This window comes from Emys orbicularis, chromosome 13, assembly GCF_028017835.1.
Source record: "Emys orbicularis isolate rEmyOrb1 chromosome 13, rEmyOrb1.hap1, whole genome shotgun sequence".
Taxonomy (NCBI): Eukaryota; Metazoa; Chordata; order Testudines; family Emydidae; genus Emys; species Emys orbicularis.
Window position 1 is genome coordinate 49,644,062 of NC_088695.1, and position 17,466 is coordinate 49,661,527.

The 17,466-nt window shown below is 52.8% G+C and overlaps 1 protein-coding gene across 1 annotated transcript in view; it reads left to right on the top strand.

Annotated features, from left to right (window-relative positions):
• The first annotated feature begins 508 nt into the window (after positions 1 to 508).
• Positions 509 to 17,466, top strand: part of RBFOX3 (RNA binding fox-1 homolog 3) — a 56,424-nt gene continuing 39,466 nt past the window's right edge. The window contains exon 1 of the mRNA XM_065416207.1: positions 509 to 610. Within this exon, the coding sequence (XP_065272279.1) occupies positions 509 to 610 (102 nt within the window). The remainder of the gene's footprint in view (positions 611 to 17,466) is intronic.

The window sequence follows — 17,466 nt, forward strand, 5'->3', positions numbered from 1 at the left end:
GAGGATAAGGGGGAGGTGGGGAGAACAGTCTGCAAATGTGCTGCAGCATCGGAGGAGTTAAGTGCGGGATCAGCTGTTCTCATGTCATTATGGATTCTCTTCATTTTATACAGAGCTCAGTCTGATGTCTGAATGCACAGGGGACTCCCCCTCCTACTGCACCTCCCGCCCCTTTCTGTTTCACTCCCTCACCCTCTCTCTCCCCTCCCCTCCCTTTCAGCCCCCCCTCCTTTGCAGACCATTCATTCAGTGCCAGTGTCTAATGGCACCAAAGTAAATAGCCGAGCATTGTTCCTTCATTGTAAGAGCAGAGGGCAAGGCAAGCGTTCCTCAGATGTATCCTCTCAAATAGCACCACAAGGGGGAGGGGAGGGGACAGAGGAGGAGGAAAAGCACAGAGTGGGAGAGAGAGAGAGAGAGAGAGAGAGAAAGGAAAAAGGAGAATAAGCAGAGTGGATAGAAGAGGACGAAACTGACTGCAAGCAGCTCCACGGCTACCTGTCAACACATGCTGTGCTCCATGGCTAGCTCGGGCTGCCTCCTTGTCTCCAACTCAGGCATGCTTCCTCACTCTCTCCCCTGCCCTCCAGCCTTCCTCTACCTCCAGCAGGTAAGTGACCCCCTTCTTGGGGTTTTGCTGTGACGCTTGCACGTGCTCTCTGGCCAGCTAAAGGTCAGAGCTGAACCTCTTCCTCCCACCCCCTGATTGGCCATTTCCAGCTCATCCACACCAGGGTTTGCACCGGGGCAGTTTAGTTGCTTGGTTGGGAGTGTCATGTTTTGGTTCTCTAGTTATTCTGTTGAGGTTTGTGCTCCATGCCGGGGTTCTGTGCCTGACCAGGGGCTGAGCTGCTGGCACAGTGCGAAATGCAGAGTCCAGCACTTTCGCTTCCTCGCAGCTGCTATTCAGCATCAGCAATGAGGAGAAATCATTTACACTCAACTTGTAGAAATACAGGATCTACCTAGTGTGGATGACCCACAGGAGGAAGCGGGGAAAGAGAGAAATCTATTACACACACGTGCCGTACACATATATGTGTGATTGAGAGACACATTCACTATAAATCAGGGTGTTTCTGATGTTCATACAGAGGCTCACATGTGAATCTCAGTAGGTCTAGTTTATTCAGGAGAATGCCAGGAGTTTGGGCAGCTCCTGATGCCATCTCTCGGAGCTGGAGAATTCTCCTGTGCATTAGTTAGTTCCTTAACTTCTCACTGGGGTTTCCTGTGTCTCGGTTCTGTTCTCAGATTGTCTGTTGGTCCTGGTGCTGCAAGTTCCCCACCTGGTGATCCCTGGGAACCGCTGCTCGGGAGAGGAAGTGTTCTCTTTGCTGCGTCGAAAACCCTGTGTCCCAGCCAAGCTAACCATTCCATTTGTGCTTTGAGTAGTTAAATTCATAACATCCTATCTGCCCTCTCTGCATGGCCTGCGCATCTCACCTGCAAGCTGGCACCTGAGGGCCGGGGGTTCCATTTGTTGGGCTTAAGCTCTTGTATGGGGAGGTTGCATTTGTTTCATTTCTTTAAAAAATTGTAAAGACTTTAAAACTCTTGGTCTGAGTTGGCTCGGAACCAAAATGTGTCCAGGCTAGAGAGTGGAGCAGCATTAGAGCCTGGCTTCTAATTCCAGCATTCATTAGAAAGGGGGAATTCTGAAAAACGTGGGGTTACTGCTGCTTAAACAAGCATACATGCTTCAGCCAAAGCTCTGAGCTGTGACTGTGTGCGCATGCTAGAAAGCCATGAGGGGCCAAGCGACAGGAGCTGCTCTTCAGACTGGACAGCGCCTTCCTGAAGAGAGGGGCTTAGGGAAAGCCTCAGGGGCTTTGTATTTAAATCTCAACCTTTCCTTCCTCGTTCAGGAGACTCCATGGGACTTCCTGCTCTGCTCTGCAGGTGTGAAGCTTGGGCATTTGGCATCAAGCAAAAAATGTCCCAAAATTCCCACTGGTCCCTGGAGAGCTTTGTTGAATGTCTGAGGGCAGCACACTGGGGAATTCTCAGGCTCTGAACCTGCAGCCAGTTTAGGGGCCATGGGAGGTTTTAGTTTCTAAATGTAATCCCTTTTTTCCTCGCTCCCTTTCATGAAAGGCACTGCTGCTTTCGCTCATATTTGATAGCAGTGTAGTCTGCAAACCTCTACGCTGGGCTGCCTGTGCTGAGCTGCCCAGAGACTGGGGTGGCTATCGCCGTCCATCACATGTGCAGGATGCACTGGAAGCAGGGGGGTTGGGCAGGGTGAATTTGCTGCCTGGCAGTGACTGAAGAGTGCACAGAAGTGAAATGTAGGGTGTGGGAGAAGGAGAGGCTTTCATCTCATTTGCGGCTCTGTCACACTCCCTCTCATTCACTCCCAGTGAGTTCTTGCTCCTTTCATCACCCTGTTTGTTTGCACTGGGATTCTCTCTCTTTGCTCTCCCAGAAACCTCTTGCTCTTTGGCAGCAGTTTGGAAATGTTGGTCAGAAAGGAGGGTTTGGCGTTGGTATTTTACTCAAATAGTGAGATACAGGCCCAAATCTCTTTCCTCGTCACTTGTGTTTGGCTGTTGTGAGAGTCTGTGTTCAGGATTGGGGATGGACTCTTTGGTAAACGTAGCAACAAGAAGCCAGGCAAAGAGACATCAAAAATAGCACAAGAAGCATGTGAAAAGGGACCAAAGAGCCAGAGGTCACCTCAGTACCATTCGTAGCACACAGCTGTGCCATACTTGGGGCCATAGTAATGGATCTACTGTATATGGCACATTGTGGTTACTGACCATAGAGTAAAAAGCAACAGAGGGTCCTGTGGCACCTTTAAGACTAACAGAAGTATTGGGAGCATAAGCTTTCGTGGGTAAGAACCTCACTTCTTCAGATGCAAGTAATGGAAATCTCCAGAGGCAGGTATAAATCAGTATGGAGATAACGAGGTTTCCAGAGGCAGGTATAAATCAGTATGGAGATTTCCATTACTTGCATCTGAAGAAGTGAGGTTCTTACCCACGAAAGCTTATGCTCCCAATACTTCTGTTAGTCTTAAAGGTGCCACAGGACCCTCTGTTGCTTTTTACAGTTTCAGACTAACACGGCTACCCCTCTGATACTTGACCATAGAGTAGTTCATTTATTGTGCATCACTAGTTTATTTCTGAAATTCACTATGGATTTTACATGTGAATTTCATCAATAAGCCTATGAACAAAGCACACTTACCATAATAATACTACCTACCAGTGTCTATGCCATCCAGAGCCCTGGAACTATGCTTTCCAGGGGCAGACTGGACACATTTCACCTGCATATAACCCCAAAACAATGGAATTAATTTAGCTCAAACTTCTTTTTCTTTTTTAAATGTATCTTTGCATAAAGGCTGGACATGGAAAGTGAAGATAACTTAGATATTGATAATGTTTCTGTGATAGATCTAACATATTTATATGTGTGTATATATATGTACACATATGTGTATAGCTCATAGTGTATGTGTGTAAAGAGAAAGAGAGAAGATATATGGGACTTTAGGACTTACTTGATTTTGAAGATGCTCCATAGTTCTGAAAATCAGAGTCATTGTGCATATGGGTGTGACTATTCCTAGAGTGTGTTGGTATTGCGCATGGATCATTAAGGTGTGTGTTATCTATACACAGACAGAGATGCAGATACCATAAACATGTCTGTCATATCACATGAGTCATTTTAACTAAGCCCTACATTCCTTGCTTAAATCCCTAGGAATGGGACATACACTCTATCAGCCAGACAACTACTCAGTCCCTTGGTTTATTTGGTATAAAGAAGCCCTACCGCGCATCTCTGGCTTCTTAGCACCAATGTTTTTTCTAGTGCTAACATTTCATGGGACAGCCACAAAATGAAGTTGTCTGCAAAACTTTTATTAACCAAACGCCAGGGAAAATCCAGCTGCAGTTTGGTCTTTGGTGTTTGTGAATAGCTCATCAAAGGCAGCTGCATGCTTCTTGTGGTTTGCTCAGATCAGGTCCTCGGGAGCAGCTGTGCTGCCCTTCCTCATTCCCAGCAGCTGGTAGCCTTGTTACACAGCTCTCTACATGGTGCAAATCCATCTGATGCACTGCGTGGAACAATCACCAGCCGGGCTCCGGGTCACAATCCTCAGCCACACTTCCCCGGGTTGGGATTGCAGCAAGGTGGGGTTTTCAGGATCAAGTTGGGAGAAGAGGGGCTGATAGAGTGGATGCTGGGGGCCCTGTTTGACTGCAGGAACCAGAATAGTTGGACACAGGGCTGAGGAGTTCTCCCAGAGCAGGCGGCATGAGGAAAGGTAGGAGCAAGAGTTCCAGTGAGGCTGTGTTATAATAATTTGTTCAGTGGGAACCTGAGCGCTGTAGGGAGAGAGACTGATTGTTCTACCAAGTTACACAGAGGAGTCGGTCACTGTCAAAAAGTGTCTTAAACATCATGACAAAAGAACACTTAACAGTCATGGAGGGAACAGCCATCTCGCTGGCCTCACGGTCACCATTAGAAAGCTCTGGAAATCTGGGCTCAGGGCGTGTTGTGCAGTAAGTTGGCTGGAGAGGTTAAAGGGAGTTAATTGACAGAAGGGCTAAACCAACTGCTGAATAACCCCCAGGGATTGTTTAAGCATTAGAAGGCACCTCCCTTTTTAAAAGCGACCTGACTCTGTGCCTCCCAGTGCATTCTCACACGGCATCAGCTCAGGGTGGTCACTGGAGCAGCTATTGCTACAGGCGGTTTGAAAACCCTAGCCTAGAGGGTTGCTGTCAGGTTAAAAATCTCATCTTTTTAGAGAGCAGGTGTTCCATTGTTACTAGCCACATCTTAGCCACTAGATAGTTTCTTGTTAAATCTAATTGCCTTTCCAGCCTTTGTGCCATTTGTTTGCTGCTTCTATCTGACTTAGCTTTGCAAACCAACAGCTGACTCTTTGGTCGTACTTTCTGGTTCCAAGCCCTAGCCTGATGCTGCAGTGCTTGGGCTCCAGACACAGCGCGGGAAAGTTCAAGCCAAAGAAAATATGTTAATTTTTAAAAATATTATTAAAATATTTACATTGATTTTTAGCATTTATAAAACAAGTTTCCCCCCAGCAATGACATTTTCGGCCTCTGCTGCCTGGCAATATCCCTGTCATAGGTGTACTTGTATTTTAATACTGTGGTGCTGGGTGACCAGATTAGATTTTGTAACTCCGGAACTCTTTCCGGTATTCTAGTTGATCAGTGGAGGGATATATTTTAACAAAGCAGAAAGGGTAATTGTGATAGCAAACTCAGCATGCCCACCCAGACTCTTGCCACACACCACCTGCCCACTCCCCCCCCCCCAGATCTCGATGCTAAAAACAGAAGGTGCAGTATAAAAACAAACTATTTATCAAATTGCTTGGCCGCAGTGTTGGTTCTGGGGGTGGAGCGGGCCGCAGGGTTTGGTTTGGCGGCGCTAACTGAGCAGCTGTCCCAGTCCGGCACCGAAGTGCGTAGCCTATTGGTTTGGGTGGGGTCTCGAACTCAGCACATTTGTCTCCTCCAGGGGATTACCAAAACCACAGGGACATTGAGGCTTCCTAGTTAATTCTGCTATGAGGGGTCTGTGAATCCTCCTGCTGACAGCTGTAAATGGGATTCTGGTGATTTAGCACACAGGGCTTGTTGAGCTTTAAGGATCTTTGGCCAAACAAATAACTGCTCCCTATCCAGGCCAAGCTGCACAGAACTGCTCCATCCGCAAGGCCAGCAGGAGACTCTGCAGGGAGAAGGAGCGGTACCAGAGATGCGCCTCCCCTCTGGGTCAGAACGGCCTGCAGTGCAAGCACACCTGACAGGGCCCAAAGTAGCTGTATCAACTCAGGAGAGGAACCCGGGCGTCACTGCTCAGGGTGCAGCTGCAGCCAAAAAGCAAACGAGATGTTCAGCTGCCCAAGGAATGGGATGGAGTAATCCGGGAAATATCCTAATGCCCTTCTGTAAATCAGTGGTGCAGCCTCATCTGGATACTGTGTGTAGTGCTGGCAGCCCTTCCCAGAAAGGACAATGCAGAGGGCTCAGAGAAGGGAGATGAGAATAGTCAATTCGGATTGTTTCCTTTAGAAAGGAGATGAATACAGAGGGACATGATGAAAGTGTATAGGCGGAGGACTGGTCTAGAGAGGGGGGATCGGGAGCTGCTGCTCTCCCAGTCTCATGACACAAGACCAAGGGGACAGTCAGTGATGGGGAAGGTGGCTGATTCAAAACTGATAAAAGGAAATACTTTTTCCATAACACAGTTAGGCTATGGAACTCACTGCCACAGGATGTTGTTGAGGCCAGCAATTTAGCAAGATTCAATGTGGGATTGGACAGTAATATGGATATCCAGAATATCTGGAGTTAGCATAGCTAATGCTGAAAGTCTTGGAAGGGATATTAAAGCTCAAGGTTCAGCCAATCTCTAACAGGGGTTAAGAAGAGACTTCCCTGTGTGCAGGTTTCACCACCTCTGCTACTGTGGGGTTTCTTGCCTTTCCTCAGATGTGCGGTGCTGGTCATTGTCCAAGACAGGATCCTGGGCTAGATGGGCCAGCTCTGCCCCAGAATGGCCAGGCAAGTGTTCTGAGGAACTGGAACTGTGTGCATGCTCATGAATAATAACAACTCTTAGCACATCTCTAGCGTGGGGTCTAGATGTGAACTTGTGTGTGAAGAGCAGTGTGCGTATACGTGTACTTGGGCATGGGGGCGTGTACACAGGAGGTGGCTGTGTAGATGAACACAGATGTGTATGTGCATAGGAAGTTTGTCTGAGGCAGGTCTGTGCATAAGACTGTATGCAAATATGTGTACATGCAAATGGGTGAGTACACGGATCAGGGATGGGCATGTGCAGGCAGAGCTGAACGTTGCTACGTGCATGGTGGGTCTGTGATGCTAATGGAGGTGCAAGACACATGAGTGACCTGGACTCCAGGAAGGAAGGGTGTCCCAGCTGGGACCATGAACATGTCCTGCTGCCATTCCAGCATGTTCGTGTTTAGTAAAGCATGCCAGAGATTACTGACATGTTGGGGAGCAAGTGAAGAGTCACATGCCTTGTTGAGCATGTCAATAGAACGGCTCTGGGAGATCACAGGCAGAACCTGCACCACCCAGCCGGAATGCTGAGGTCTGCGGCAGGGCTTGGAGACCATGGCCCTCAAGCAGAGTGAGCGGGAAATGGGAAGAGGTGGCAGCAAGGGACCTGAAATGACCCTTTAGGTGATTGAGGCCTTGGAGGCCTTTGAGCACCTAGAATGCGTCTGAGGCTGTACCTTCATTGTAGAGTTCACTGGAGTTGTCTGCACTTGAGTTAAGTGCTCTCAAGTTAGCCTAGCGAGAGCAACCACACAGCAAGATTATCCTGACCGGTTGGATTACTGCTCGGAATGATTGCGTTAGCCGCCAGTTTGAGCTGGAGCCTAGACAGCTCGAGGTAAAAGCACCCTCCCCCCTTGCACCAAGGGGTTTGTGTGTGGACAGGGCTTGAGCTTGGGGCAACACTCCAGTTAACTCCAGTTAACACATAGCCACAGACAGAGGTGGATTTGTAGTAAAACACAGGGTGCCCTGGCACGGGGCCCCCCAACGACAGGGGGCCCCAGGGCTGGGCAGCTGCGGGGCAGAAGCTTGGTTATGCCGGCTCCCGGGGCTCCTGCTTCAGGCTCTGCACCCACCGGCAGCCAAGCTCCCCCCATCCCCCGCCTCTTCCCGGCGCACTCGGGAAGAGGAGGCGGAGAAGAGGTGGGGGCGGGGCCTTGGGGAAGGGGGTGGAATTGGGGCAGGGCGGAGCAAAGGCAGGGCCCCCGCACTCCCCCTACACATACCCCCCCCCACCCCTGCCGTGAGCCACTCAGGGCAGAGGGCTGGGGGGGGCTAGGAGCACCCCCACGACCCCAGCCCACACCTCCTGACCTGACTCCTGCACTCCCCTCACACGCCCCCAGCTCCCCCTGACTCCTAAACCCCCCCACATCCCAACCTGCACCCCTCGCACCAAATGGGAGCTGCCCCAGGTAAGAGCTCCACACCCCAACCTCCTGCCCCAGCCCTGAGCCCTCTCCCTTACCCTAACTCCTGGCCAGACCCTGCACCCCAACCCCCAGCCTGCTCCTGCACCTTAACTTCCTCCCAGACCCTGCACCCCCAGCCCTGAGCCCCATCTTGCACCCTAAGTCCTGGCCAGACCCTGCACCCCAACGTTTTTTTACATTTTTTTTTTATAAAGCGCTCTTATCCAAAGCACTTTACAATAGTTAGCTAACGGTACAAACAATGTTTGGAAAGATCATTAAGTGGTCTGCCAAGATCCTCAGCGATTTTCAAGTGGTTTGTGAAAAAATAAGTTAGACTACAAAACCAATCAAGGTACCTCACTTTATTTTCATTTTATTACGTATAGGAGGAGGATGAAGAAAAAAAGAATGAAAAACGGGGGCAGGGGGTGATAAGGGAGAATGGTCTTTTTCTTGGCTGGGTCCCAAGGAGGGGCCCCAAAAATGAAGCTGAGCACAGGGGCCCACTAACCCTAAATCCACCACCGGCCCCAGAAAAGCAGGAGCACCAGGCCCAGTAGGAAGGAGGGGTTGCATTAGAGCTGCTGTAGGTGTTTATTTCTGAGGCTGACTGCAGGGGGTGGGAGGCATTTCCTAAAGCCCATTCCGAGACCCTGCCCACCCCAGACCTGCATGTTCTTTGCCTCTCTGGTAGCTTTCAGGCTGGCGCATCTGGCTCCCGGAGATCCCCTTCCAGCTCAGAGCCAGGGCCTGGCAACCCAAAGGGCCGTTCGCTCTGTCGGAGCGGCACATACATTACAAATTGGGTTTGCACAGAATCAGCAGGATTCACTCCAGGCCTTTGTGTAAGCAGCGCTGCTGAAATGCGATCCCTGGCACCAAGAACCTATTAACTAGAGTGAGGCAAGTGCAGGAATGAGAGCCAGCCTGAGGAAGGAGTTCACAGAGGCGGTATCAGGATGCTCTGACAGCCCCACCAGTGCCAGGCTGATGCTGCAAGAGCTTTTGCTTTTAGAGCCTGACTTACGTGTTTAGTTTTTACACAGTAGAAGGCCCGGGTGGTGCAGATGGAGAGGCCTGGGGACCCAACCTGTCTGCTAGCATTGCCGAGCGCCACTGCCTGATGGTTCCTCCACATCCCTGAGACAGCCTTCAGGATATTCCTGTTTCCTGTTGAACCTGAGGCGTGGAGATGCTGAGTCACAGCCATCGTCCTTCCAGCCACCCAGAGATTCCTTTTGAAGCCCCTACATGCTGCTCCTTCAGATGTCCCTCTGGAGCCCCGAGGCCTCCCATCCTCACTGGCCTCAGGAGTAAATGAAAGAGAAATAGGGATGGAGCCCAGGCTGCCTCCTCTGGTTGTGTAGAACACCAAGCCCTATGGCCCAGGGCTGGAGCCTGGCTTGGATTCCAAGGGCGAATCCAGTGCCTGGATTGGGGCCTGCCCTCTTTGCCCTGGGGAAGCTCAGGCCTTGGAGCCCGTTCCTGCCCTGCTGCTGGCCCCTCATTCTCACTCCTCACTGATGGAAGACAATCACCTCCAGCCTCTGGCGAGGTCCTGAGAGGGGGAGAGGAAGAGGGTCCCCAAGAGCCACAGAGGGCTCCTGGCAGCTGTAGTTCCATAACAGATTTCCTCTAGCAGGCTCCCATCCCCCTGCCCGGCTGCCCTCCCACAGCCCTGGGATCCCACAGGAGGCTCACTGCAGGATTTGATTAGTGGTGTTTCTTTCTCCCCGCTGGAGGCTCGTCAGTGGACGGGGTGGGGAGCGGGCCTGGCCACTCCATCTCCCCCTTGCTGAAGTGCTGGGCGTGCGGCACTTTGTCATGATTTTCCTCTCGTCTGCGAGCAGCGATCCGTCACTGCTCACATTACCCAAGTAGAAAATGACACATAAACTGACATGATTGCTGCTGTTTCTCAGCGCCGTGCAACATCTGTTTCCTTTATTGCGCGATGGAAGGTGGGCAGGGGCTGGGGATTGGCTGGTTACTCTGCAACCCAGCAACCCAGCAAAGATGGTGTGACTGCGGTTGGGGGTAGCTGTGACTCTGCCCAGGGCTGGGAATTGGCTGCCCTAGGCAAACTGGGAAATTCACCCCACCCAGGCCCTTGCTACCCATTCCAGGGGCACTTCCTGCCCCTAGGGCAACTGCCTGCTTTGTAAATACAGTACCACAGTCGTGCGGGTCTGTGTGTGACACTGTGTGAGAGGCTGGGTGACAGGACTGCGTGTGTGAGGCTTTGCGTGAGCCTCTGTAGCCCTGGCCTTGGGGATGTGAGCCCTGCAGGGGAATGAGGGTGAAGTTCTGAAGGGCGTCGCTTATCCCCTCCAGGGACCCAGGGCCCTCCTCCAGCCCCCTCAGCCACACAAACCCAAGCCCCTGCCCCACTTGCGGTGAGGAGAGTGAAACCTGAGTCACTCCAAAGAATATCTGCCCAACCAGTGCAACCCTGCACTCCCCCGGAGCTCTAACCAACATTGGTTAGACCAGAATCAGGGAGGGGCCTCGTTGTGGCCAGTGGAAAGAATTTAACCCCAGTCAGCAAAGAAGCCCAGCTCCGCTCCGTCTCTAGTCTAGGGCATGGGAGTCCTGTCCTGGCAGCTCCGCTCCCACTGCTGCCGCCCTCCTGCTCTTCTGTCCAGCTGTGAGCGGCAGGAGGTGGGGGGGAGGGGCTGTTGGCACCCCATGAATCTCCCCTGGCTGGCTGTCATTTACTGAAGGGGCTGAAGAGTCTTCGGTAGTTTGTCCTTCTCCATCTATCACCAGCTGCTCCGCTACTTTCAGGCACCAATAAATTCTGGGTTTACTGACAGGCCTTTCGTTCATCTCCCGGCCCCCCACCCCCTCTGGCTGCAGAGCTGTCAGCCTGGACCCTGGTGCTCAGACAGCACCCGGATATAGGCTGCAGAGCTCTGGCTGCTGGTTGGGAGTGTGCAGGCTGCTTCCAGACACGGCGGTGGCCTCACTAATATAGCTCCCAGCTGCTGGGCTGACCAGGGGATGCCAGGGATGAGTGACAGGAGGCCTCCAGTCAGAGGGTTAATTCAGAATATACAGGCAAAGAACCCTTGCAGGGAGATCCCCATGCTGGAGCAGGAAGCCACCATCATCTTCTGTTGGGGGGCGTCACTGCATACGGCTCGGAGAGGAGGAGCCACCTCTGTGTTGATGGATTCGCAGTGGGCAGGGAGGTGGTCGGCTGGAGCGTCAGGGATGTGGGAATTGTTGCTCTTCCGCTGTGCTGCTGATGTGCTCGCTTCTCCATCCGGCTCAGGTTGGGGGAGAGCCCTTCCCCACCCGCCCATCACTTGTTCACTCATTCCCCTGAACCTGAGGACTGACCTACAGGTTGAGTTGACTTGGGTTGGTTTCCTGCCCTACAGATTCCCTCGCTGTGTGAGTCCATGTCTCAGCAAGAGAGGCCAAGCCCTTGCATCCCTCAGCCTGAAGCGCTGGGCTCGCATTGCACCCCGCTCCAGTCCAGGAAGGTTTCAAACGCGATACCAGTAAATCAGTCCGTCTGTGTATAGAGCTGAGAGGAGCTGGGAGCTCAGGACAATGGGAAAGGGCATAGTCACCATCTCTCCCAGCCAGGGTATGGGGAACCCTGGATTCTGGCTGTACACGTGGCTGGCTGGTCTGAGCGAGCCTGCGGCTGCTTTAAGGGGCTTGACAGGCAGGTCCCTTCAGATGTGATACCCCCTCTTGGTTTCTCTCTGCCATGGTCAGGGCCGGCTTTATGACCCATGGGGCCCGATTCCAATACCCGGCGGCAGTCAGCGGCACTTCACGGCGGGGGGTCCGCTCTGGGTCTTCCGCGGCACCGAAGGACCCCCCGCCGCCGAAATGCCGCCGAAGACCCCCGGAGCGGGGCCCGATTCCAGGGAATCGGGTGAATCGGCTTAAAGCCGGCCCTGGCCACGGTGTCTGTACTGCGCTGTATTAAACCAAAAATGGGAAGGAGCAGGCGATGGTGGCCGTTCATTTGTGATCTGCATTGTATGGGGAGCTCTTAATTAAAGCTCGTTAGGCTAATTAACGTGCAAATGAGAAACTTGCCTTTTTCTTGTTTAAAAAATAGCAAGACAAATATTTAAACTAATTATTTTGTATTTGATCCCATGCCAGTGGCCTCTGCACTGCCACCAGCGGGTCCCTTTCTGCCAGCAGGGATTCCCCCCTGTTCCTACTGGCTTTCTCTACCCCGCAGCTCGGGCAAAGGATCTCTGGAGAGTGATAATAAGCATCAGTGCATAGATATGACTGCGTGTGTGGTTGTGTCTGACTGCAGCTGTGGCTGGAATTGTGCTTCAATGTGAGTCTGACTGTTAGTGAGCTTGTATGTTGGTGATTGTGACTGTGGGGTTGTTTCTGGTTGCAGGGGTGCATTAGCAATTTGAATTGTGTATAGTTGTGACTGTCCCCACAGTCTCTTCAACTTGTCCCCCAGTTACACCCACTGGTCCCTGCTACAGTAGGCAGGGATGTGGCTCTCTGAGCTCATTTATGTCACCTTCACCTCTTGCCATGACCCACGGACCATGCACAGGCCTGGAGGCTAGACGGGGGATGGGGGTGTTACCTGCATGCTTGAAGGTGCCCTCCTTAGCATGCCTGACTTGGGGAACATCTGCTCTGTCAGGACATGTGCCAAAGCTGAGGGGTCTCTCCCTCCACCCAGCCTCTTTCAGCCTCAGCAGCAAGGACAGAGAGTGTGGCCTGCCTGGCCCCTCCCTGCTCACCTGTGTCTGGCTGCTGCCGCTGTAATTTGATCACATTAACAGAGTGAATTGGCCAGCTCCGACCTCAGCACTTTCAGAGCCCGCTCTCCCCGAACCCCACGCCTTTCCCTTCATAAATCCTGACATGGAAGAATCCCTGACGCTGACACCTTCTCGCTACTTATTGATCACCTCTCCATTCCAATCAGAGCTGCCATGGTGATGAATCGGAGCTGCTGCTCTGGGAGCCACAGCCCTGCACCTCCCCTCACTGCTGACACGCTGGAAAGTTTGGGAGCCTGGGAAGGAAATGGACCAAGCCCCCCAGAGCCGGGAGCCTTGGGCTACTGAGGGGCCTGGGCAGGCAGAAAGCAGGCGAGAGACTAAAGGAAAGGCCTGTTGTGCAGTCAACTTGTGCCTGCTACTCTGCCTGACAGGCTGGCTCCTGGCTGGGAATCCGGGCTCCACCGAGCTCAGCTGTGTTGCAGAGAGCATCCTTCCCGAATGGTCCCTGCAACCAGGGCCGGCTCCAGGCACCAGCCTTCCAAGCAGGTGCTTGGGGCAGCCATATGCAAGGGGCGGCAGTCCGTGTGTTTTTGCCGCTCCAAGCAGCGCGCCGAATTGCCGCCGCGGACGGCAGGGGCAGTCCGTGTGCCGTTAGGGCGGCACACACGTTTCCGCGGCGGCGGCAATTCGGCAGCCGCTTCTATGTTCAGCTGCCCGTGGCGGCAATTCGGCGGCTTCCGGCTGAAGACAGAAGCTGCCGCCGAATTGCCACCGCTGCGGAAACGCGCGTGCCGCCCTAACAGCACACGGACTGCCCCCGCCGTCCGCGGCGGCAATTCGGCGCGCTGCTTGGGGCGGCAAAAACAGTAGAGCCGGCCCTGCCTGCAACATTTACCCTCTGCTCCCAAGAGAGCCCCATTTGAATCTAGTCCTTCTCACCCCGCAGTCACTTCACATGGGCTGGCAATGCTCACTGCCCAGGCTCAAGAGCATGACCTAATCCTGGTTCCTGAGAACCCTGCAGCCAGGGCAGAATGTGGGCACCCCCGGGCCAGAGGGGACTGGATGGAAGGAAACTGCCCCCTTATGTAAAACAGTGTGAAATCCCCTCCTCAGCCCTGCATTGGGCTCCAGGACCCACCAGTCTCTGTTGTTTTTTTCAACCTCTCTTCCCCACGCACTCCCTGTCCCTGTGATTCTCTCTCATTCACGCTGTCTCTGCAACAGCCCGAGGGCTTTGTTAGCACAACTCAGTTCAAATGTCTGATTAGTCTTTAGGAGATCGAGGGGTCAATTTTCCACAGCTCCTTCCTCTCCATTTAACTAATTTAACTGCGCGATTGTTGCAAATTTCATTTTATTATAGCCCTGCTTCTCAATCCAATTGAATTACCAAAATCTCATTTTCTCAGAAGTGCTGAATATGTAATTAGAGGAAAAATTATGCTCCTGACTGCCTATTAGGGTGGTTTGTGTGTGAGAGAGCTTGTCTGTGCGTGATTACATACGTGCATATGGTAGCTTGCGTGTGAGCATGCATGTAGTAACCTGTGCGTGCATACGTGTGTGTGTGTGCGCGCGCGCGTTTTCACATGCATTTACAGTGTAGTGATTACAAAATGGAAATCACTTTAGCACACAGATCAGAAATTAATATGTGTGGACCTCTACACTAAAGGGAAATTCAAGTCCATTCCAACCCTCCTTTGTACTTGGTACCCAGAGGTAACACCAGCTTCTACCAAACAAATGCAGCAGGAGCTGAGGTTAGAAGTGGAAATGAACAGCCCAACAAATTGTCCTTTTTCTTTACAGGATTTATATGGGAAAGACTCTTGCTGATGCTGAAAGCTTCCTCCCAGCAGTGCCTCATCAGCTGAGACTCTCAGCCCATGTGAATGCAAACACTGCATCACATTCTGCTCTCCTTTGCACCAGGGTATCCCCAGGGCTATTCCAAGGGAGCTAGTGACTGGATTCACAGCACTGTCACTGAAAGCAGAATTTGGCCCCTCCAGCTGCAACCTGACTGTTCAGAGCCATGGGAGCACACTGGCAATCTTTGGGAATTTGCTTTTTTTTAAATCACCATCCAGTGGAGACAAGAAGCAGCTTGTTTCTCCCAAGTGCCCTTCCCCTCTCTCGACCTGGGGAAGCACTGGGGACAGGATTTCAGCCCTGCCTCTGCACTTGGCTTCCATTCCCTGGGATAGGGATGCGGACATCTCCACCTTGCACCTCACCCAGAGCTTCCCACACTTGCTGCTGGGAGCCCTGCCCTCAAGGAAAAATACACCCTCCCTGTCACAAACACAGCTGAACCTCACTAATAACTGGGAGCCCCGATGTGATGAGTGAACAAAGGGGAAATCCACCTCTGTGCTGGGCAGGGCCTGGGCACCATTCCAGGTCTGTGCACTTTCTGAACCACATGGGGCAAAAGCAAGGCCTAGGTCATGGGCTGGCCCCTCTGCAAGGAGTGGACAAGTGAACACACACTCTAAAGCAGGGGTCGGCAACCTTTCAGAAGTGCTGTGCCGAGTCTTCATTTATTCACTCTGATTTAAGGTTTCACGTGCCAGTCATACATTTTAACGTTTTTAGAAGGTCTCTTTCTATAAGTCTATAATATAGAACTAAACTATTGTATGTAAAGTAAATAAGGTTTTTAAAATGTTTAAGAAGCTTCATTTAAAGTTAACTTAAAATGCAGAGCCCCTCGGCCCGGTGGCCAGGACCGGGCAGTGTGAGTGCCACTGAGAATCAGCCCGTGTGCCACCTTCGGCACATGTGCCATAGGTTGCCTACCCCTGACTAAGCAAGGTTTGGACAACACAAAACAGACCCGATTCCCTTCTTTGGCCCGTTGCTGGTTAGCTTGAATGGTTTATTGAGGCTCCATCATAGCAGATGCTAGCAACTCGTCCCAAATACAGCCTGTACAGTAACGAGCTCTTAGTACAATGAGACCGCCCTAGCGCAGCTGCTCTTCAGGGGCTGAGTCATTGTGCAAGGGCTGGCGAGGCAGGGATGAGCCTGGGTGCTGTGTATTTGTTAAAGGTGCCAGCCCCCTGCAGATAAAACAATGGGCTCTTTCCTCCGATCTGTGCACAGCAGTCCAGGAGCAACCTGCTCATCTCTCTTACTGGGTCCTTTTCATATAGGACTCTGCCAGAGCAGAAGAGCTATGGTGTCAGTGGGTTTCTGGGAGTCGAGTCCTAGTTCTAATAGCCCAGCTAGCCAGTCCATTCCCTCGGTTCCCCAAGAGGAAGTAGTGTCTGAGTGGAGAAATGTAGCTTGGGAGATTCCCAGGGCTGGAACAGCAGGGGAATTGCAGATCAGGACTGAGTGACACTGGCAGAGCTGGGGGAGTGGGGAACCCAGAACAGAAATAATGCCCATGGGATGTTGGGGTTTCGGGGCATCGACAGAGCTCTGTGCATGCACGCGAGAAGGGGAGTGGGACAGAGCGCAGGCGCTAACTTGCTAGGTCCCTGGGCAGTTGAGGCTAGTTCCTCTGTTTTAGAAAGTAAACATGTGGCCTTGCCCTGCTCTGTCTGCTGTCGCCTGTCACTGGTGTTTGCTGTGTCCCAGCCTCTCCTTTGGGCTGTCTCTTTTCGCATTGCCAGCTCTTTGCAGCAGGACGGGAACATGTCTGGGTGTGTGCGCGTGCAGAGCAATCAGACCCCAGCTCAGAGGACAGGAAAGGGCATGCTGGGGCCCTCTGCCATCTGAGGGTGAAATGCTGCCCCAGTTCAGGCAGTGGGGTACCATGGTGGCAGGTATCTACTCTAGGGGGCCAATTCAACCCTCCCAGCAAATTGCTCCGTTGTCTGACCAACCTAACTGTATGTTCGAGTGAGCACTTGCCAGTGGCCGGGTGGGGCTCTGGGGGAGGTGCAGAGGGCCTGTGGGTGGGAGGGTGCATGGACTGTGTGTGTATGGGGGGCTGGGGACAGGCTGTGGGTGTATGGGGGCAAGGGGACAGGGTTTGTGTGTATTGGGGTGGGGGACAGGCTGTGGGTGTATGGGGGCTGGGGGACAGGCTGTGGGTGTATGGGGGGCTGGGGAGCAGGCCGTGGGTGTATGGGGGCAAGGGGACAGGCCATGGTTGTATGAGGGCAGGGGACAGGCTGGAGGGGGCTGGAGGGGGAAGGTGCATGGACTGTGTGTATGGGGGGTGGAGGACAGGCTCTGTGGGTGGGTGGCAGGCTGGGGTGTCTGTATGGAGCAGGGCTGGGGGAGGCTGTGTGTGTTGGGGGGTTGAGTGCCCGTGCCCTTTGGGAATTTGAATGCAACGCTCTGTTAAACTCTTGACTTGTGCCCTGTGCAGAGCCACTGGGTGTTTCTCGTGCACCAGGAGCGAGTGCGCGGCCCCCTCAGCCCCTCACTGAGGCTGCCCTGTCACTTGCAATAAGCAGCGGTGCCTGGAGAAGAACCAGACTGAGCCCCTCCTGCCGGAGGTACCAGAGCTCCCTAATCCCGAGCATTAGCTCCGCACTCTCCAGGCTGCAACCTCCCCCTCACCCTGGACCATGCCAGGTACTCTCATTTATCACTCAAGTGTTCTGCCTTGCAGGCTGCTCTTGGCTATCCACTGCCCCCAGAGCACACAGCCAGCCAGGGCATCCCAGTCCTCCCCTTCCTGCCATGGCGTGAAATAGCCTGGGCACATGTGAGTGTGCACACTCCTGGGCATATGTGTGTGCACTT